Source organism: Cydia splendana, chromosome 8, assembly GCF_910591565.1.
Source record: "Cydia splendana chromosome 8, ilCydSple1.2, whole genome shotgun sequence".
NCBI classification, from domain to species: Eukaryota; Metazoa; Arthropoda; class Insecta; order Lepidoptera; family Tortricidae; genus Cydia; species Cydia splendana.
This window is the reverse complement of record NC_085967.1, coordinates 10187003-10210151: the sequence shown is the minus strand read 5'-3', so window position 1 is coordinate 10210151 and position 23149 is coordinate 10187003. Positions and strand designations below refer to the sequence as shown.

Sequence of the window (23149 nt, the reverse complement as noted above, 5' to 3'; positions counted from 1 at the left end):
CATTTGATAAAATGTAAACAAAAAGCATATATTCTTGCGCATGACAATACGAACCAAATCAAGCTTCCTTGTGAATGTACTAATCTATATCCATTATGATACAAAATGAAAATGAAAATGTCGCCACGTTATAATAACAATTCTGTCTCTCTCTCATTCATAAGATGACGCAAAGTCAGTAAGTGTCGATACAGTTACGAGCGGGACAACTGATACACACGGATATAAAGATATAAAAGAGTGATACATATCCCAGTGGTAAAAAGATATATATCAATCTTTTCCCTCTACTGACACATTTCGCCCATCTCTACAACTGACTGGTCTGACTGACGAACAATGTGTTGTATCCGCGGGAAGTGCTATATACCCTTGCTATATAGCAAAATATAGCTAATCCATTTCTCGCGTCGGTAATGAAGAAAATGCTTGGACCATACACTTATAAGGCTGTATAGTTTTATTGTTAATTTCTTAGAGTATAATATTATACGATATAAAACATAACTAAATTACTTGTTTACTGAACCAAAAAGAAGTTTTCTATTTTTAGTATCTTAAGGTTCAAATGGAGGTCAAAGTATAGCTTCACGCGATACGTGCAGAGAGGAATGAAAATAGTGGGGGTTAATTGTAAATATAAAGAAAATAACCACCTTTTTAGAATTGTTCATGGCGGGCCCATATACTTTAGGTCCTATGTTACAACCTTGCATTGACAGGTATTCGAAAACACCAACACATTTTTGGTAAATTGCAAATAATACCGATTTGCACGAAATGCGAGAATGACCCTACATATGTAGGTACCTAATTCACCAGAGATACAAAACTACAAAAGATCTGTGATCGCGTGTGTGAGGGCTAGGTTTCATTAGCGGTAATGCGGTTCACTACGATTATGGGCATTACGAGTATGTAGGCTGCGTAATCACCCCGACATATGTATTGTTATATTGACATGAGAAAGTTTATACGTGATATGTTCAAAGCTTTGTGCTTTCTATGTATGGCACGTCGTTGAAATACAGTGAAGGTCGATCTAAATACAAACGTTCGCGCGGGTCTCACGCAGACCTTTCTTTACGTGGCTCGAATTCTAGAGTAAATGAAACCACACGGAAAATGAGAAATTGCTTATCCGTGTCGCGGTTTGTTACGAGATACCTTGGGTAAAATGAGAGTAAACGGTGCTAAATAAACAATGGGGAGATAAAAATAGCTATGTAAAATATTTTTTTAATACTTAGGTTACATTATTATTTAACTTTACCGAGAGAAAGCTACATACCTAACATCATATGTTGCTAAAAAGTTCATTATTATAGGTACTTATGCATTATTATGTTATAATTATTATATTATAATAAACATTGCAACAATTAGGTAAGTACTTAATGTGCTCTAAGTAGACTCTTTATGGTTCATAAACGAAATTAACAACAGCATGTTACGTACGGCGGTTCCTATACTGACTTTCCGGTATACTTATGTACATACTTACATATATGCATGCCGGTAGCTGCCTACATTCTCCTTAACAAGCACTTATCCAATTGTGGCTTCCGAGCCTTTGGACGATTACTTCTGGGAATAAATACAAAAAGAAAACAAATTAGGGACATAGGAAATACATATAAAGATCCCTTAAGTAAAAACAAAATCGATAGGTTAAGGCTTAATAGGTTATGTACGAATAGATAAATATTGTACCTACCTACACCGGCTACACCTAGCAGCAAACTGGCTAGACAAAAAAAGACTAGGTAAATAAAGAATATGAAGAAGCCTAAATAGTTTCGTTTTCTGATCGTTTTATAAATTCAAAACTTGCTCGATTTAACTAAATTTAAATCAATGTTAATAGCTCTATCATTTTGTTACGAAACAAAATGTCATTTGACTTCAATCTATTCGTCAAGTCAATTTTGTTACGGCTACTAACCACTTGATAACCGTACAATCAACAGAAATGCCTTAAGACGACTTTCAACTATTAAAATATTAAAGAAAAAAATATTTCAAAAATAACTACGTCGACTAAGTACGTGAATGGACCGCTCAAAAACAAACTATATACATTGTGGAGTGTAGACTGTAGCTTTTTCGTGATGTGGGGGTTCGTTGGGAGAAGCGTAGAAATCCGCCGCTGGAGCGCGCTGGCCGCTGTGCTGTCTCGAAGTCCGCTATACCTCCATTTACCGGTATATGTGTTGTGTGAAATGAAAACACATATATTTGATTTATTCACTTGGAGAGTGTTCAGGCTGGTATGAGTGAAGCTCTCTTGATGTCTCTGATATCTCTGAATAAGCCACGAAACGGCTCTGCCTTATATAGCAAAACACAAGGCCGCTTGGTACCTTCTTCAACTAGTGGGTGTATCATGCAGAGTCAGTAATGTATATTTTTGCCAATCTCGTTAATTATAAGCACGTATGAAAGGAGCACGAATCCTAGACTTATAAATAGGTACAATATTAAGCACGTATGAAAGGAGCATGAATCCTAGACTTATAACTAGATATAAAACATTCCACGCAATTCATTTGACATAATATACGAGCACAAAGTAAAACATAATATACAAAAGTAAAAATAGTAACCTAAACGTAGAGACTAATTAAACACATACATGAACCCTAATAGCTATTTACGACAGTCTCCCCCACGTGTGTCAACACCGTCTTCATGCGCGGAGTAAATGGGGATAAGTCTAGAAACTGGGCGGCGGACGTCACCTGCGCGTGTGCGAACAATGGCCACTCTCACATGACCATCTGGGCCAGGAAATAGCTGGGCGATTACGCCTCTGGGCCACGTTCCTCGTGGCATGGAGCTATCCGCAATGATGACTACGTCACCTTCATGCAGTTTTCTCACGTTTTGGTGAGCACCGGGCCTGGGGAGGAGGCTGGGTCGGTATTCCCGCTGCCAGCGCCTCCAAAATTGGTCGGCTAGCGTTTGCGCTGTTTTCCACGAAGAGAGCGACATAATTGCGTCTGTGAAGACACCCAGTGGCGACATGGCACTTGATCGACCGATTAGAAAGTGATTCGGCGTCAGGGCTTCGATGTCTAAATCTGGATTCACTGGTGTCAGCGGTCTGGAATTGACTATGTGCTCTGATTCTAGCAGTAAAGTATGTAGAACTTCTTCGTGGGGTGCTCTTTCTTTCAACTCGTTGATGACGATCGCGTGGTTGCCGTGACTGTAGAGTGCATGAAAATGTACTAATAACTTGACGAAATCTTCTTTTGCATGTAAAACAGGCATGTGCGTGTTTTTATCGATTCTAGCATTTAGTACGATGATTCCGTTTTTGTCAAGTTGTACAGCGATTTTGTATAGCGGAGATTTCTTCAGGAGTGGCCGCCCAGTTTCCAGAAGCTTGATTTCCTCCGGAAATGCAGCATGTTGACTCCGTCGGATTAGTAATATCTCTGCTAAATCTAAATGCCCCTTATTTATTTCTATGTCTGTTTTCTTAGCGAACAATGCGGCTTTGAAAACCTCGGCGGCAACCAGAATACTAGCGGTGGCGCGAACTAATCGTACGTTATTAATAATGAACGATCGCCACGCGGGTGCGAGTGAGACGGGTATAGGCGAGTCCCAATCGATCCCTGTCCACCAAACGAAACGTAACGTATCGCGATCTTGCTCAATTATTTCGATCTGTAAAGACTCTAACAGGTCGGGGCCAGCCAACAGCGCGCTGTTAAACGAACGTCTGTAAGCTGTGGCTGCCGTGTCCCAAACTAATCGCGTTTTCCCGCTTTGCGGCTGAAAAGTTGGGAAGTGCGCCAGAGGCCACGTCCGGGGTGCCTCGGGGGGCGGCGGCGAGTCCATTTTCTCCGCGTAACCTTTGTCGAGCAAGTTGTTCATATGCTTTGCATATTCGGCTTTAAGTTTCGCATCGCGGTCTAGCTTTCGTTCTAGACTGTACAGCCGTTTTAATGCTTGCGCTCGGTTATCGGGGAGTTTCTCGTCATCTGACCGCCAAAGTAAGCCCGAGCGATACCTTTGCTCCCCCGGTATCTTCTCGCAGGTGGCCTCTAACAAATCTAGCGCACGTTGGCCGGGGTCGGCCCGAGGTACCTTCTGCGAAACGCCTAATGATTCTGTCTCAGAATGTCGTTTCGCAAGTTGTAAGGCCTCGTCTTCCGCGGTATTAGGCTTTGCGTGCCCAACAAATTGTACCGCAGGTGCGATGCTGTCCGCAGTTTCGTGTATCGTCAAAGCCATTGCCGCGCCTTCGTCAAATAGCGCGAGGGTTTGGACGGTACCTAACGGTTCCGACACCTCTTCAGGAATGACTTTGAGACACGTCTGCGGCAGCCTAACATTGAGTACTGCAGGTGCCGCCGGGACACTATTACCGTTCGCGGATGCGGCCGCGCTTAATCCGTGTAATAGTTTATTATGTCCGGCTTCGCACTGACTCATGCCACACGCGACATATTTACATTTAAAACGCGCACGGTGACTCGCGCCTAAACATCTATAGCACAATCTAGTACCCTTCACTAAGTCCCATCGCTCAGATATAGTCGCGGCTAGAAATTTCGAACACTCGCTAACTTTGTGTTCTTTGCCGTTCTTACATATGGCGCACGCATCGCGCGAGACAGAGACAGACAATATCTCCCGCTGGGGCTTAGCTCCGGTTGACGCTGGCTTTTTTAAATTACCATCGCGGCGCTTTACTTGAGCTATAGTTGATTTACTAGTACGCGATCTATTTCCCGTATCACGTGTGTATGATTCGCGGGAATCTGACTCCGAATCCGAACTATAGTCGCGAAGGGACGCGGGGGCGCGGGACCTAGCGAGAGCGTGGCTCGATCGACTGGGCTCGCGCACAGAGGAAACCGCGTTTTGTTCATTTCGCGATCTATCATACGTATCACGGTAGAACGCGGGGTCGCGAGACCTAGAGAGAGCTTGGCTCGATCTTCTGGGTTCGCGCGCAGAGGAAACCGCGCTCACTGCATTCCGTGATCCGTTAGACGTATCACGCGTGTACGTTTCGTGGCAATCTGACTCCGAATCAGAACTAACGTCGCGAGAGTACGCGGGGGCGCCGGACCTAGCGAGAGCGTTGCTCAATCGACTGGGTTCGCGCACAGCGTTTACCGCGTTTCGCGATCTATTAGACGTATCACGCGTGTACGTTTCGTGGTAATCTGACTCCGAATCCGAACTAACGTCGCGAGAGTACGCGGGGGCGCCGGACCTAGTGAGAGCGTTGCTCAATCGACTGGGTTCGCGCACAGCGTTTACCGCGTTTCGCGATCTATTAGACGTATCACGGTAGAACGCGGGGGGACGAGACCCAGAGAGAGCTTGGTTCGATCTTCTCGGTTCGTGCACAAAGGAAACCGCATTCACTGCATTCCGTGATCGGTTAGACGGCTTATGTCGGTTTACGCGCTTGGCCGCAGTACTAATTTCGTTAAGAAACTCGGAAATTGCTACTAACCCGGGTGATTCTACGTTAGACTGCCTGTATTTGGCCCAATCATAGCGCACTATCAGATTTAATTTATCCACGATTTTATTCACGAGCTCAGGCGCGTGCAAGTATTTTTCTTGACGCAAGGATCTAATGGTGGCGACGGCATTCGCTACATGCGCGGCGAATGAGGCTATATTCGAATTGTCTTCGGATAAACGCGGCATGCGTTTAACATTATGAATTTCCGTAAGAACAATCTCCTCAGGGTCGCCGAACTGCCGTTCCAGCGCTTCCATTATCTCGTACGGATCCTGAACTGTGTACATTATTGATTTTACGGCCGTCCGAGCTTCGCCCTTAAGTGCGCGCCTAATCCGACTGACGTTATTGACGGCACTAAACATGGGCGACGTATCTTCGAACTCTGCCCTAAATGATATCCACTCGGTGATATCTCCGCCGAATGCAGGTAATTCCGGCGGTTTATGGTACATTGGCGCGTAGGTACCGTGCGGTACCTCTAAAACGCGCGGGGGCGGTCTGCTAGCCCGGTCGGCGGCTGCACGCGGCGGCGGCTGCGCGGTCTTTTTCGGCGGCGGGAATTTAACGTTTTCTTTCGCGACCTCGTGCTGTAACCTAGCTTGTCGTTCTACCCAACTTCTAGTACGTTCTTCGACGGTCGCGTCACTGCTGCCGACAGACTGCGCCTTCAGTTGCGCAACCTGCGGCCGTAAATTTGCAGTGTCGGACCCTGTCTTAGAAGCTTCGACGGTCGCGTCACTGCCGCCGCGAGACTGCGCCTTCAATTGCGCAACCTGCAGCCGTAAATTGGCAGTGTCGGACTCGGTCTTAGCAACGGCTAGACGGGCTTTATGAACCTCGAGCTCGGCCATTAGCACGGACAATTTATTGTCGCGTTCCCTAACCGATTTGCGATTAGACGGCGCCCGCGACGGCGGCGGCGGCGCATCGGTGTCTTTATTCACTAGCGTATTCGACCTACTACGAATTACTACGGTGGCATCTAACGTCTCCGAGTGTACCGACTCGGTTCCACCGGTAGCATTCGGGTTGCCACTGGTGCCCTTGCTCCACGTATTAGTCTCGTTGGACGTAGTCTTACCAGACGAGGGGGTAGGGGTATCCATGTTCGGTGCGGGCGCAGGTGGGCCCTTGGTGCGTGGGCGAAGGCTCCTTGCTTCCTTTTCGGACATCTTTCTGGCTGGAACTACTTCACTTAACACACGCGGGGGGTCCCTAACTTGACCTGCCTATGCCTATGACTGACCGTTGCCGTGCGCAACGTCAGTGCCCTAAGCGTGGATCCCTCGTGGCACTGAATCTCCCGCAATGGCAAAGTGCTATGCCTAGAACGTTCGATAGCAGTGTGTGGGTATCAACCATGTGACACTTGCAACGAAAGTTGCCAGGACACGTGAGCGGAGGTGGTCCTACGACGCTGCACGGTCCGTCCGGCAAGCCGGTAAATGGGTTACGGAAAGGTATAGGGTTTGGGTCTAAACCGAAGCGAACTTCTAGGCTCAGCGCGTCCTTTATTCTTTCTTGCCGTCTGAGTCAAGCAACGTTCGCTTAAAACTCAGCGCGTACTTGTTTCTTTCTTGCTGTCTGAGTTAAGCAATGTCGCTTGAAACTCAGCGCGTACGTTTTTCTATCTTGATGTCTGAGTTAAGCTATGTCGCTTGAAACTCAGCGCGTACGTTTTTCTATCTTCATCCGGCTTCAAAAGGACCAAACTGTGGAGTGTAGACTGTAGCTTTTTCGTGATGTGGGGGTTCGTTGGGAGAAGCGTAGAAATCCGCCGCTGGAGCGCGCTGGCCGCTGTGCTGTCTCGAAGTCCGCTATACCTCCATTTACCGGTATATGTGTTGTGTGAAATGAAAACACATATATTTGATTTATTCACTTGGAGAGTGTTCAGGCTGGTATGAGTGAAGCTCTCTTGATGTCTCTGATATCTCTGAATAAGCCACGAAACGGCTCTGCCTTATATAGCAAAACACAAGGCCGCTTGGTACCTTCTTCAACTAGTGGGTGTATCATGCAGAGTCAGTAATGTATATTTTTGCCAATCTCGTTAATTATAAGCACGTATGAAAGGAGCACGAATCCTAGACTTATAAATAGGTACAATATTAAGCACGTATGAAAGGAGCATGAATCCTAGACTTATAACTAGATATAAAACATTCCACGCAATTCATTTGACATAATATACGAGCACAAAGTAAAACATGATATACAAAAGTAAAAATAGTAACCTAAACGTAGAGACTAATTAAACACATACATGAACCCTAATAGCTATTTACGACATACATGTTCATATTAATCACCCGGACGTCTACTATCGCCCAAGCAGGTATGTTTTCCTGTACTACAGGAAGCTTAGCAAGAGTGCCTAATACTCATGGCCTACTCGTTATTAACTATTTAGCCTTTAAAGTTAAAGCATAGCATTTAAAGTCCGCCTAAGCAAACTCTGCACCAACTTTAACAGAACACATTGTGGAAGTGCCATTATAAAGGTCATATTCTAATAGAAAGACGTTATGATTACAGTCCCAAACTTTGTCTTTGTAAAGTCCGTAAAGAGTTAGCTTGGATTGACTTATGTATAATTAAATATTGCATATGTATAGCATACATTTGCTATAGGTACATCGAAATGTAAAATACCGCGCATCAAACGTTGTTCCGTTCTTACTAGAAAGGAGGTCAGAAATAAACAAGATTACACACTGGCATAAAATTAGCAGACAGCTTTCAATAAGTAGGTATCAGTGTTAATTAGCTTTTTGAATAATTTTCAACAAATCGTACGAGTAACATGAATAATATACCTAGCTTTAGCTTTTATTTTTTTTTTCGATTATAATTTCACATTATAGCTATGAAAATTTTGTACCGTAAAACGGGGTGAGTAGGTTTCGCGGGGAGAGGTGGGTTATGAATGGGGAGAGAAGGTTTGAGAGGGGGGTGAGAAGGGATTTTAAGGCTACTGCTACAAAAATAATGTATTCCAATTTAAAATGGAGCTATAGTAATACGCATAATAAAAAAAAATCGATCCAACAATCTTACAAAATCACCTTTGTATGAAAACCCCTCTCACCCCAAATATGAGGCACTACGGGGTGAGGTGGGTTTTCCTCTTTATCGTCAAAGTTATGAAATGGAACTACCCAAAATAAAATAAAAACTAAAATATAAACGTCCGGAACACTTATTATGTATATACAGTATACACCATTCAGTTTTCATATGTAAAAATAAAATGTTAAGGACTGTATCGTTTATTATAAATACAGATAAAACCTGGTCTAACTGTTGACGTGTGTATTATTTTGTATTACTAAGTTCTTAAGGTGTAATCAGGGGGTATTTTTAAGCCATATCTGATATATTAAGGTTTTACATTTATTTTATTTTAGGGACTTTATGATGATTTGAATACCGTCTAGCAAATGTAATTTGGACAAGCCTATCGAGCTTAATTTGAGACTATTTCACCTATTCCTTGGTACGATTTACAGAAACAAAAGGTTAATATGCTGCCAAAATATGCCATCTAAGTGTCCTTTTCATGATTGCTCAATTGAACATCCACAGAATAAATGTGGTGAATTTTTATCTTTACATGAAAACGACTTTTTATGCAACATTTTGGATTCCCGTCAATTTCTGACGCGAGCGAAATGAGGGAAACAGCTAAAAGAATCTACCGAAATCCAAAGCCTAACGGACATTCATGGCGTTGAACCATGGCTAGAACAGGTCGATAGAAACGCTCCATGATGGATATATTGTATACCAAAGTCGGGGTTGTCGTAAGTAACATGCTCTAAAAGGCCACCAAGCACAGATCCAAAACTTTTTTCCAACTAAAAGAAATGATTAGACTATGCCCAGATGTTTCGCTTTACGAATCATATGTAATTGCTGTTTACATAGTACGATTTTTTTTGTGTAATATCTCGTCTTGTTCGCAAACCGTAAATTTTCTTGTAGTATTTATCCAAAATCGTTGTAGTTACTCGGGAGGATTGGGTAAATATTGTCCAAACCATATGCGTTACGTGATCTCCCAGGACGAAATGTTACTTATTATTAAAGCACTAATTAAACTATATGTGTAATTTTTTAATAAAAATATAATACCAGAAAAAACAACTAAGTAAAGTTGTATTCAAAATAAACGATACAGTCCTTATCGAGGTTTGAATTTCAGTTTTGACCCTACTCACCCCATTTTATCGTACTATGTAAATAGGTAATTTTGTGGTTGACGACCGGTCTGGCCTAGTGGGTAGTGACCCTGCCTGCGAAGCCGATGGTCCTGGGTTCGAATCCCAGTAAGGGCATTTATTTGTGTGATGAACACTAATATTTGTTCCTGAGTCATGGGTGTTTTCTATGTATATAAGTATGTATTTATCTATATAAGTATGTATATCGTCGCCTAGCACCCATAGTACAAGCTTTGCTTAGTTTGGGGCTAGGTTGATCTGTGTAAGATGTCCCCAATATTTATTATTTATTATTTAATTTATGTAGAGTATAAACGGTACCTTACACGCATTGACCTTTAAACTTCTCAGTTACCTATACCTCTACTAGACCAAATTAGGTACTCATTGTATGTATATCTAGAACAAAAGACATCAACGAGCTTCTAACCTAACAGGTTTTGCGGGAGTGCCGCGGGACTTAGATCATCAACTAAATACCGTTTCCCGTATTATTTCGTTAAATCTCGTATATACTCTACTAAAGCCACTCAGAAAGATGAAAAGATCTTTTACAGTACATAACTATATACCTACATATGGTCCTATTTTCCCGCACTAGTGCTTAAAATAGCACTTTTCGTGCGTATGTCAAAAGTTTTAGGGTCTGTGCACACCGGCTTGCGTGTGCGTGACGTGCACGTGTGCGTGCGCTAAAATGTTGGAGCCGCACACGCACACGTCACGCAAGCGGTGTGCCGTCTCTCATAAGGATCTGTATACTACAACGCCGCACGCGCACGTGCACGTCACGCACACGCAGCCGGTGTGCACAGGCCTTAAAGGGCCATATGCACTGTAAAACGTTGTACGATACACGTGCGAATAGAATTTACTCTTTTCCGCACTTGTATCGTAAATAACTATATGAAAATAGGTAAGTCCTATTTACGATTCAGGAATCAAAATATGATAAACATCACCATAACCCCTTTACCTATACTTAAGACATATTACCTACGTACTTATGGCTGAAAAGTTGAAAACGTTTAACAAGCGAGTCGCTTAACTTCAAACTCGGGTAAATCCATCTGTCAGATTATGCGCATAATCTATCAGATTTTGGTAACTATTAAGAAAAGGTAATAGGGTACCTAGATATTTGCTGAGGGTCGAATGGATTTACCCGAATTTGAAGTTAAGCGACCCAAGCCCAAGCGTTCTTGAAAGAGTGGTTTTTAAAATACACTCGTAACAGTAGGTTAAGTAGGTTTAACTAAAAAATAGGTTTTAGTACCTAATAGTTGAACAAGAATTTATGTATTAATATTTCTCAACTATTTATGCGATATTTTACATTTCGATGGTGATTAAGCTAATTAAGAATAATGTTGCGTTTGAGATTGTTTTGAATTTATGTATCAATAAGTTATCCCGATATTTACTAAATTTATTGTGTTACGGCGCTGTGAATCTGTGATCGCGTTTATCACGCGATTAACGGTAGACGCAACATTTGTCTTGCTCTGCCAAATAATGTCAGAAAGTGACACATGCTTGTCGTTACGCGAAAAGCGTGACGCGTGAAGCCCGCAGCACAAGATAAAACGACAGTTGTTTTTCAGTGTGGAGGAAGGTACGCGCGTGCACTTCGAGGTGTCGTTTGAGCCGATCTTCACAGCAGTGAGCACGGGCGAGGTGGTCGCGGTGCTGGCGCGGGAGCTTAATGCGCCCACTGGCTACTTCAACGTGACCGTGCTGCCGGACACGCTGCACATTGAGGTAATGTAGCTGGGGCCGATTTTGGAAATTCGACCGCTCGATTTCGTGTATTTCGTTAAATAATATCTCCACTACTATGCATTTAAATTCTACTAATAGAATTGAAAACCAGTGGTTAATACCACTCGATTCCAAATTTCTATCTATTTAAAAAAATTAGCATTTCGCTGTTTTCCACCAATATTCGAGTGACGAAATCGAGCGATCGAAATTCAAAAATCGCCCCCCAGGCAGGGGTGCGAAACTCCTGACTTCGGCCAAACTCGGCTCCGCTCGGCTCAGCATTGCTCCGAGCAATTATTAGGGTTGGCACCACTTGACTTCCTTTTGCGTTCACGACCACAGATAAGATAATCACTTGATTTTTGACAACCCTAAATTGCCGAAAGGGATAGTGCCATATATTAGAAAGGGATAGCATGATTCGACCCTGAACCGCTGTCAAACTTCGGTTTTGTAGGAAGTTTCCTTTCTGTACGGTAGTACTATTATTTATTCTGTGCCCCAGGTCGTATATAGAGTGTGGTTACTTTTAAATGTGACCGTGACGTTTAGGTGAACGCGCCTACAGTTTACAATGCTAGGTAGCTGGGCGTATATACAGTGTGACGTTTCAAGTCGATTCTTTTGAGAGCATGAGGTGGTCGCGGCGCTGGCGCGCATGCTGAGTACCCCCACTGGCTACCACAATGTCACCGTGCTGCCGGACACTGTACATTTAGGTAACGTAGCTGGTTGTACCTACTGTAGGGTAGCCGCGGTGCTGGCGCTCGGGCTGAATGTCTACCGGTTACTTTTAAACGTGACCGTGCATACTGCAAATTGAGGTTTAACGTGAGGTGTTGAGTCGCGCCAATTGAACGCGCCCACTGTTTACAATGCCACCGTGTGCTGCCACTGCATATATATATGTCGTAATGTTGAAGTAACTTACCGTCCAACTACGGACCAAGATCAACTGGAATGTCTTCGTTCAGGCGCGAATAATGTATCAATCCTAAGGCAAAATATTTTCATAAAAGGAAATAAACTCAAGCAACACCAACAAGCAAATTGGTATTGATACGGTTATTCAGATCCTTATATTGGCTAAATTAGGCTCATACTTTATACGTTTCTAATGCTTTTCCTTGCCGCACTTATTAAATTCATCAAAAAGTGAGAAACCCGAAATTCTATAAAATGATAATTGATTCTATGCGAAAATATTAATTTATGACGGTAATTAATTAATAATGATAGGTATCAAGAATGCCCATTCAATTGAACCAGAAATTGTGCACTTACGAAGTAGTTCCAAATAAAGCTTATTTACATATTTATTTACCTGTGTTCCATTGCGAAATTGGACTTCGCATAACGATGAGAATTACCTACGAAATATGGAGATGTATTTAAAATATGTACAACATGAATTTATAAGTAAGTAATAATGTTAGTACCAGCCAGTTTACAACCTCACCACCACAATAAAAGTTCCTAGTAAGAGAAAAGGGTGTCTGGTCGCGCGTGACCAAATAATTGCATTAGCAAGCTTTTCGTGACTGGCTTTTATTATTAGGTAAGTACCTTCGTACATTCACATTACGTAAAAATATACTTAAAATAGATTACACGTTTTATTAGAACTAACTAGCTTAGTTCAAGTCACATATCTACCTACATACCTTTACCTTATTAATTATAGTTCATAACTTCATACTAAGTACTATTCATACAATAAAATTATAAGAGTTTATATAAAGTTACATGGGTGTTTATGTACTACGTATGTAAGTACTAAGTAGATGCAATTACTACTAAAGATGACCGCATCTGCAAAAAGTAGTCCCCATTTTCATCTCTGATGGATATTATATTGACAGTATGGAAAATATTTAACACGATTTACTGATGTACTGATGAATTGATGATGTATGTATTGACCATAGAACACGACATGACACGAAGGGGTTGTGACTTTTATAAAATGTTGTGATTATTATAAGAGTTAAGAGCACAGAGCAAAACACTAATTCTATACAACTTTTGAAAATAAATAAATAACAAAGGGGTATAACTGTGGTTAATACATATTAAATTGTGTAAAAATAATATATAAGTATAAAGTTTATGTATGCTGAGTGAAAACGGAGACTATACGTTTGTATAGAAAAGCGGTCGCTCATGCCCTCGCTCGCAGTCGTACACTTTCCTAGGATAACAACTAATTCCTTTCCTTTGGCAAGTTTATTTAGTACTTAAAATGTTCTAAATATTCCAGGAAAGCACTGTGATATCATCGCAAGCGTTGCAAGAAACAGACGCAACGCCGGCAGACACGCCGACCACGGAAGCAGTAACGGCGGAGACGGTCGAGGAGCCGCGGGAATGCGCCCCCGTCACACTCTCGCTGTGCGCCTCCCTGCCGTACAACGCGACCACGTATCCGAACCTCGTCGGCCATCAGAATAAGGACGCCTTGCTGAGAGATCTAGTCGCTTTTAGAGAACTCTTGGACGCCGAATGCTCTCGTCTAGCTCAGGTAAAAAGTTTCATTAGTGACTACTTAATAAAGCAAGTTGCATTTGTAAGGTATATTATAAGATTATAACACATAGTGAACCAACTGTAAACTGTAATTCTGACTGAAACAATAAGTTAGGTGTCCTAAGAGAATATGATTGGGCAAGATACCGACACAGCATAACAAGTGGCCTAGATTGCGGCCATTGACACACAATTTCAGTTAATACCTAATTTTAATGTCTTGAGTTGAAATTTAATGTGTTCACCCTGTGGACTTATTTCTAGACGCCAGTCACGTAACCATGTTTCCGTCACGCCCGAATTGCGTTGAACCCTAGCGATAATTCAATCGGAAGTGTGAAATATTTCTTTTTTTTCTGAATTTCTAAGAGATACAGAGTGGCGTAATAGTGCGGTACGGAGAGCTAGTATTGTTTCTAAATAACATTGTGAAAGTCTGCGGGTAAAATCTTTGTACAGTCAGCAAAATTATTAGCGTAGCACCCCTGCATACAAACATTGTATGCGGGAGGGTTCAAAACTACCTAATCGTTTTGCTGACTGCACCTACGCTCGCTCCCATTTAGATCACGCATTCGCTGACCGAAACTAAATTTTTTGTTAAAACTGATTTCAGGACTTCGTCTGCCAAATGCTGCAGCCCCGCTGCGCCGACTCGCGGTTGGTGCCGCCGTGCCGCGCGTACTGCCGCGCCTTCCATGCCGGCTGCGGCGCGCGGCTGCCGGATCGGCTGCGCCCGCACTTCGACTGCTCGCGCTTCCCGGACTATTACGGACCCGGATCGTGTGCGCCTGAACCTGGTATGACCTTGGGTTAAGGATCAAACCATTCAAACCCCTCTTATACATTGCAGCTGGCTTTGTGCCTTATTGTGCCATATAAAGTTATTGTAAAACTTGTTACTTACTGATTTATTTTTATTTTAACTGAGTAAATTTTCCTGTCAGATTGCTGGGGCGGTCTTCAACGGCTAGCGCTGTCCCGTCGTTCGTGCGACGGCGTGCCCGACTGCGCGGACGCGGTTGACGAGCGTGGCTGCGCGCACTGCGCGTCCGCTGGCGGCGGCGCGCTGCGCTGCGCGCTGCACCCGCGGTGTTTGCCAAGACATCTGCGTTGCGATGGCACGCCCGACTGTCCTGATAACAGTGATGAGGCTGGATGCTGTTAGTATACAATTACTTCTATCATTAAGCTCTCGTATGCATCTACGCGTCGGCGGGCGGCAGCGCGCTGCACCCGCGGTGTTTGCCAAGATATCTGCGCTGCGACGGCACGCCCGGCTGCCCTGATACGAGTAACAGCGACGAGGCTAGATGCTGTTAGTATAAGTAATTCTCGTACGCATAACTGCAGCAAGCAGCCACACAGCCTCTGCTGCGATAGCATAACCGACTGCTCCGATAGTGATGAAGCTGAAGGCCTTCGTCGAGGCTGAACGCTATGGAGCATTATTTAAAAAAAAACCATTCTGGCGCCTCCTCCATTGCTTGCTGATTCTGATGGATAATTTGTGTGTGCCTTTGTTTCTACTTATTCAGGCAACGTAGCACAAACAGTTCCGACATATTTTTGGAATGTACTAAAATTGTAGCCATTTTCCATTTACCAATACCTATACAGGGTGATTCATGAGACGTGAGCAGGACTAATCCTGCACACTCAGTAACTGATAATTGATCGATCACCGTCGTATTTAGGTGAAACAACCACACTTTTTCCTATTTTTTTACTTTTTGGTGAGGGCAAATTTATTTCTCTACAATCATGGTCACTACAAGACCTAATTAATAAACATAAAACCTCTTTAACCGTAATGACAGCATTTTGATTACGAAGAAAATAAACTGCCAAACTTGAGGGAGATACGAGTTTTCAAAAGTAACCAGACCGTGATGACAGTGATGACATTTAATTTGACACAGGATATCGATAGTTTAGTATTCTAATTGTAGGGTGACCATGCATGTAGTAAATAAATTAAAAACTTTTATTTTCAACACGACTAGAAAATTAACGTTAAGCTCACTAATACTGATACGAAACAATTGCTTATAATTTACGAAATGCGCAGTGTAAGTCCTGCTCACGTCTCCTGAATCATCCTGTATAGGTAATTAGGTAGGTACATTCTATGGGAACAGCTTTTATATTTACCATCTTCAAAGACCCAAGTTTTTAGGGTTCCGTCCGTACCCAAAGGGTAAAACGGGACCCTATTACTAAGACTCCGCTATCCGTCCGTCCGTCCGTCTGTCACCAGGCTGTATCTCACGAACCGTGATAGCTAGACAGTTGAAATTTTCACAGATGATGTATTTCTGTTGCCGCTATAATAACAAATACTAAAAAGTACGGAACCCTCGGTGGACGAGTCCGACTCGCACTTGTTTTTATCAATTTTCCATTCTGAAGGCACATAATTGAAATGTTGCTCTATGTTACTGAATAAATAATATTTTATTTATTATAATATTCTTTAACTTATCTTCTAGTGTGGGTGTCTCGTTCCCTTGCGGGATGGCGGCGGGAGACCAGAGAGACGACTCTCGGAGCAGTGCGTAGCCGAGGCGGGTACGCGGTGTGGGCGGAGCGCGGCCGCGCCGGCAAGGTTTGCGCCGCGCCCTACGAAAACGACAAACGTGCGCTAAACAGCGTCGGAGCGTCGCTCTGCAAGGCGCTCACTTTCAAGTAAGAGTGCTATAGATTACTCACATCAGAACAAAATACAACTACCAGCAAGTTTTGTGCTCGGTATGGAAACGGCAAAATCGCAGGTCGGCAAAACGCGTATTTCAATAGCAAAGCAAATGAAAATCTGCTAAGCCGGTATCAGTTCTTTACCTTATTGCTGCTCTATAATAATATAACGTTTAGTTGGAATTATATGCCGTGTCGATTGTAGAGACACGTAATCGTGCCTATTTTAACCTTGTAGCTGACCACTAGGAAATCTTATTATTTAAAAAAGGTTTTTATCAACGTAAGGTCGCAACATAATGATTCAATAGTCAATACTAGGTATATATCTTGATATGAGCAGTTGACAAATAACTGTTTACTGCCTTGACTTATGATTGCCATGTTTATGTTTCAGGGGTGTAGTCAGCGCTGAAGCAGTTCCCGATATCGAAGCAGAAGCCGAAGATTTAGATAACGAGAAGACTGAACCCGAATACGTTGAAATAGTAGATCCATTTGCGGCTGAGATCTCATTTTTGAAAAGCGAATGCCCAGAGAGGAAAGTAATAAGGGTTATATGTGATCAATTGGGTAAGTTATTTTTGGTCCTTGGAACCGGATATCTTATTTAATATTGTAAATGCGAAAGTAACTCTATCTGTCTGTTACCTCTTCACGCTTAAACCGGAGATTTAGATGTAATTTATCATGGAGATAATTCTGACAGCCGAGGAAGGACATAGGATATTAGTTTTTATCAATCAGGCCGAAGCTAATAGTATCATACAGGAATGTGATTTTCGTTTTCGTTGCATTAGGTGTTGTAGTTGTAAACTTAATGTCACTCTTATCTCCCAGAGTGCGGCCTACCATCGGCCCGAGTTGCGCAGGCGACTGCCGGCGTGGACGGCCTCCTGAAGTCCGCGCAGCCCGGCGACTGGCCGTGGCACGCGGCCCTACTGCGCTCCCACGTGCACGCCTGCGACGCGGCGCTGGTGCACCCCGCCTGGCTCATCACTACGGCTTCTTGCTTCCAAGTAAGAAAACGCAAAAACGACTCCATACCATTTATGACCTTCATAATATATAGCTAGTTGTTGAAACCAACGAGCGAAGATCGGCAGCTTAAGTAGTTGAGCACAGGACGTACTTAGACGATGTGCAGTAAGCTACTCAGGTTCATTCCCGTAGTACAATTAAGAGGCCTCCAGTACCTGCATGGCATGTTCTCGTGAGTCGTGACCCAAATACCTACTTATAGCCAGACCAAGATCTCTGCACAGATTTTGCAGTGACAAAAAGTGAGGAAATGTCACCATAAATTTCGAATTCCTATGAAAGTGCCTGTGACGTTTATTGTATCATTGTTACACATTTTCATTGCAATATCGTTTAGCTCAGATGGACTCTATACCAGTTTTATTTCGCTATCTTATTAAATCAGTACCTAAGCTCTTTTACGTAGAGCCTCGAATTAACAAAACGTTATCAACAGGGTCAACCAAAAGCAGAGTGGACGGCTAGACTAGGCACAGTCCGGATACAGAGCACGACGCCCTGGCAGCAAGAGCGACGAGTGGTAGGCATGGTTCGCTCCCCGGTGGAAGGAAGCATGTTGGCGCTGGTGAGACTGGAAGAGCCCGTGGAAATGACGGACTTCGTGCGGCCAGCGTGTTTGCCGGTGGATGGACTCAATTCAGAGGAATATGAAGGTTAGACATTTCAACGAAAGTTTCCCGTGTGACAAAACTTCGACGATGAGACCTCCCATTTGTTTTATAATAGGTGCCAGCCAGATTTTTGAAAACCATAGGTATCAAAAGAGGCTTTAGAAGGCATTCAATTGTCGTCCCCTGTTACATATCTTCCGATAAATTCGACTTGTGGTTTGTTTGCCATATTTGTCAACTTTCGTATTTAGAATTCGCTCCACTCTTTGTTTACCTTGGACAATTCCGAACTATAATTCGCACATTAGCACCTGCGTGAAAAGTGTGACTTATTCGACAGAGAGACAGCTTTCTCAGATTCTGAAGACAGATTCCTTGTGATTAAATGTTTTGTTGTATGTTGTAGTATGCAACACACTGGGCTGGACGCGCAACAGGGACCAGGTGCAGCGCATCCAGGTGCTCCCGAGCCCCATGCACAACTGCGAGAACGCCAGCATCGCCACCGTCAACGGCATCTGTGCCGAGCCGCTGTACAATCAGGACGACTGTGACGTAAGTACTAGCTTTATATTATTCTAAACAGATTGGCTGCAACAGGCAGGTTTTCCATGAGAGATTGTGACCTAAGGATGCCTAAGGTGTATTCTGATAATTCTGTATCACTTCCCAATGTCGGCCAATCTCGAAATTTTTACGCTAACATTATAGAATTATGGATGATTTTCTAACTATTGCCTACGCCTATCAGAGTTGTTTAACACAGAGCCTGATAGTACTTTCATACCTTTAAAAGAATGCGATAATTTGTAACCGTAAATTTGACAACTGAAGTAAATAGCGCTGTAACGCTCCATACCGTACGTGAAAACGAATGTTGTTGTAGAAAGCCTTATAAGAAAGATATTCAGCTGTGCTTGCGGCTGCGTTAAGTATTATACATTAGTTGCACTACTTTACACGTCTTTGAATTATTTGGTCTATTGATAAAGTATATAACTGATTTTACCTGTTTACAGGAGGAAGAATACGCAGGGAGCTCCATGATGTGCTTCGACAAGCAGAGCAAACACTGGTCGTTGCTAGGTGTGAGCGGGTGGCGCATCGCCTGCTCAAAGATTGGGCTCGGCCGTCCACGGATTTACGACTCCGTAACGTCGCATATCGACTGGATCCGACGCACCATCGCCAACGCCGCGAGGTGACCTGACCACAACTGTGTGATCAAGCCAGAATAAAATTACCAAATGTGTTCATCAGCCGCAAATTATTAAAGACTTAAAAATGTATTATGTGAAATTTGAAACAGACAGAACATAGCAAATTGTCAGTTTACAAACTTCTTTCATCCTCATGCAAGCCTTAGGTAGTCGTGACTGAAGGACATGTCCGATAATTTGTTTCTAGCTCAAGACTGTTGACATCAGGTGTTAAGCACACTTTTAGAATAGGTCTCTGTTATGCACTATGTATAATAAAACAAAAATGTGATAGGCCTTTTTTTTCTAAATGTGTGCTTACAACCTTGTGAACCTAAGTTTACTTGGCTGTAGGTATGTATAGTCCTGATATGAATTGTGTCATTTGTATGTATTGTTAAGTTTGAAGATTGAATTGCAGACAAATATAGTAGTCATTGGTGTAATTTTAAAGCTGAAACTAGAAAGATATTCAAGTTAGGAAGAGTAAAAAGTCTCTAAACAAATGTTTCTAGTTGTGATCATTGACTTGTATATGAAACGATTCTAATGAGTACCTAAACATTTCTGTTATACTGTTTAAAATTTTATTTTAACTGTTATTTAAGGTACAAAATGACTTCAAATTGGAAGTCACTTAGATGTATTTCGAAACCTAGTAATTATAAGATAATTAATTTATTATATATGAAATATGTACAATTTATAAGTAAGTATAATTTGACTGTAAATACTTTTTTTATATAAGAAAAGACCAAATTTGAAATAAAACTTTTGTAATGAATTGGTTTGTTTTAATTTAACAATCAAATCAATGTATGTTGACAGACCGCTTCCCTTTAAATAGTGGTTGGGTATAATATTCTTTGGGATGTAGGATATGTGAGTAGATGAGCCATTTTATCAAAAAGTGCACCAACCATTTTTGACTCATTTAGAAAGTTGTATGTTATTCCTTCACTGCAAGCTCTTCAGATTGGTTACAAAAAGAAAAACATTTCCATACATTTTTCTACAAGTTTATGAAAAATGTATCACATATCTTCCCTTGTTAGGAACGAAAAACCTCATGATGTTGATTATAGGTACATATAATTTTCCAAATAAAAAATTTGGTGTTTGCAATTTTTATAAAGGTAACAGTCTATGAAATAAATTATAAATAAATTTGATCTTTTCAGAAGACTATTTTATAAAGAGTATAATTAAACAAGTGTTGATTTGTAACTATGAATATATTATACAAATTAAATGCTCACTCAATGGTCCTACTCGCAGGAAATTATTTAAGAACACCTTCATCTTGCAATTCCTGCCTGATCTTTTCCTGTACATTGGGAGGCAAGTTATTCAGCTCCTTATTTATGTATTCATTTAGATCTTTCAAGGGCTTGTAGTACTGGTGAACTATCTGCGAGCCAGCGAGCATGGAGAACGCAGCCGCGGCCGTGAACGCCATGTACTGCCCCCAAGTCACTCCCACAGGCATTTCAAAGTGACGAATACTTCTTGATTTTGTCTTCAACAATGTCGTGTGCTTGCCTCTTTTTAAAAGTATTGTAAAAGTTCACTTCACCCACTCTCCAGTTAATCATTGAAAACTCCAAAGATGCTCCAAGAACAAAGAATATAGGTAAGAACCTATACATGCCAAATGTCTTTTTCCCAGGCCATTTGTTCACTAGTTTATGTAGCCACCCTATTCTCATATTTCAAATATGAGTAATAAAAGTAAAAAATAATTTCTTGCATAACATTCCATCTGAATCTAACCTATAAATGTTTACGTCAATGTCAAAGTCACAACACAGTATGGACGTTTAGATACTATTTAACGAACAGTTATTGCTGTTAGATATCAACTGATATCAACAGTAAATCACGAACTTACAGTACATATTATGTTATCATGGACCTGTTTAATAAGTTTATATAAATGACGTCTTTAACATAAACTGAATATCACCTTGTAAAGCGCTTTTGTGTGAAAATTGTTTTCCTAGGAGTAACATCTTGCAATATTTGATCGTTCCCCAATCTTGTCAAATTAAAAATGCATTCATAATAGTAATAAATATTTCAATTTGGTCAGTAGCTACTTAAAAATCGATTAAATATTAATTTACACAACTAATCACAATATCAAACATTTCTACAATACAATATCACTGAGAGGCTCATAAAGTCTTGAAATTAGCTTGAAATAAGACCGTTATGTCGTAATGTATATGGAACGCACCGTTACTATAATTGACATTTCAAATTTTAGGTTAATAGACTACTCTTTGGTTTATTTGAATTTTGAAAAGCCGATGTTTGTTTGTGTTATTAAAATGCTTTGATTTGATGTAGAACCATTGTAGAACGTGAATAAGAACTGATTGGGTTAATTTCTCATCATCAAATTTATGCCATGTGAGTTATATGACATTAATTTACCTACTTCTTACCAATTTCCTAGGATTTCGTCAGATTATGTTTCCGTAAATACCTAACTCTTCTATTTGTATATCCTTACAAGTGAGATTTGTGTGCTAGTTGTTTATTAAAATATCAATACATAATGATAAGAATAGCAATGCTTTTATCATTAGTTTGTTTCACATTGATTTTCTCACATTTTAATCATAAAGTCAAAGTTACAAGCATGACGGCGTGTATTAAATTTTTGACTTTATTTTGCTCTTAAAGTAGAAAATATAAGTTATTAAGCTATCTGTCAAGCACAAACTAACATTGAAATATCTGCACCTAGTTTTTAATCTTCCTTGTGATATCAATATTGTGTGCATCCAATTATGTGTCCATGCATAGATAATTAAATGTTACTATAATTAGTTGATAATTAGTCATTAAACTTTGGTACACTGATATTTTTTCCATTCTGTCATAAATCAAATTCCATTACCTTTTTCTTTATCAAATCCATGTAACTTAAAATTTTCTTTCAGCTCTTTCGGATGTTAGTGTTCTTGTCAACTAAAAAACAAATATTGAATTATTTCAGAGTAAACTAGAGACATTTTAGTAAAACGAATGTGGAATGAATGTCCAACCAAGTAAATGCAAAAAAGTCAAAATATGACCGGAATTATATTGCAACTGTACCACCCATCAAATTGTCAGAAGCCAAACGGCTGAAATTGCACAGTGAAAGCTGGGGATTGTTGACGGACTTCTACTTGGAATCTGTTAAAATAAATTGTTACAGGGGCCAAGTTTATTCGGCTGCTACTATAAAAATAGGAGACAGAGCCGGTCAAACAGTATGTGTCTTGAGAGGGCCTGTTGTTGGCATGTTATTTGGTCTTACTACTCAAGAATGGCTGGATATTGAAGGCATGGTGGAAAATGAACAACAGTTATTCTACAGATATTTTAAGGCAGGGTTGCATGGCAATTTCAGCTGTGAGCAGAAACTGTTTTACAATTTTTGCCTGACGAACCAAACATCTGAAGTTTTACTGGCATTTTTTACAAGATGCGTCAATACAAGAAATAAGGATAAGAGTGATGCTCTGCTTCAAATCAATGAGCTCAGGAAGTGCAAACATGATGAATTAAGTTATTATATTGATTACC

The 23149-nt window shown here is 41.4% G+C and overlaps 3 protein-coding genes across 3 annotated transcripts in view; 1 reads left to right on the top strand and 2 right to left on the bottom strand.

Annotated features, from left to right (window-relative positions):
• LOC134792824 (atrial natriuretic peptide-converting enzyme) overlaps positions 1 to 20351 on the top strand; it is a 59484-nt gene extending 39133 nt beyond the window's left edge. The window contains exons 4-13 of the mRNA XM_063764215.1: positions 11334 to 11490; positions 13754 to 14014; positions 14636 to 14819; positions 14967 to 15182; positions 16512 to 16707; positions 17114 to 17289; positions 17557 to 17735; positions 18194 to 18410; positions 18775 to 18923; positions 19388 to 20351. Of these exons, the coding sequence (XP_063620285.1) occupies positions 11334 to 11490; positions 13754 to 14014; positions 14636 to 14819; positions 14967 to 15182; positions 16512 to 16707; positions 17114 to 17289; positions 17557 to 17735; positions 18194 to 18410; positions 18775 to 18923; positions 19388 to 19573 (1921 nt within the window). The 3' untranslated portion in view covers positions 19574 to 20351. The remainder of the gene's footprint in view (positions 1 to 11333; positions 11491 to 13753; positions 14015 to 14635; positions 14820 to 14966; positions 15183 to 16511; positions 16708 to 17113; positions 17290 to 17556; positions 17736 to 18193; positions 18411 to 18774; positions 18924 to 19387) is intronic.
• Positions 20352 to 20783: 432 nt separating this feature from the next.
• LOC134792834 (ubiquinol-cytochrome-c reductase complex assembly factor 6) lies at positions 20784 to 21056 on the bottom strand. The gene has a single exon (XM_063764234.1). The coding sequence runs from the start codon at positions 21054 to 21056 to the stop codon at positions 20850 to 20852; it is 207 nt and encodes a 68-aa protein (XP_063620304.1). The 3' UTR covers positions 20784 to 20849.
• Positions 20827 to 21351, bottom strand: LOC134792833 (small integral membrane protein 4). Its single transcript, XM_063764233.1, has one exon. It carries the CDS (start codon positions 21274 to 21276, stop codon positions 21058 to 21060), a length of 219 nt encoding a protein of 72 aa, XP_063620303.1. The 5' UTR covers positions 21277 to 21351; the 3' UTR covers positions 20827 to 21057.
• Positions 21352 to 23149: the final 1798 nt, after the last annotated feature.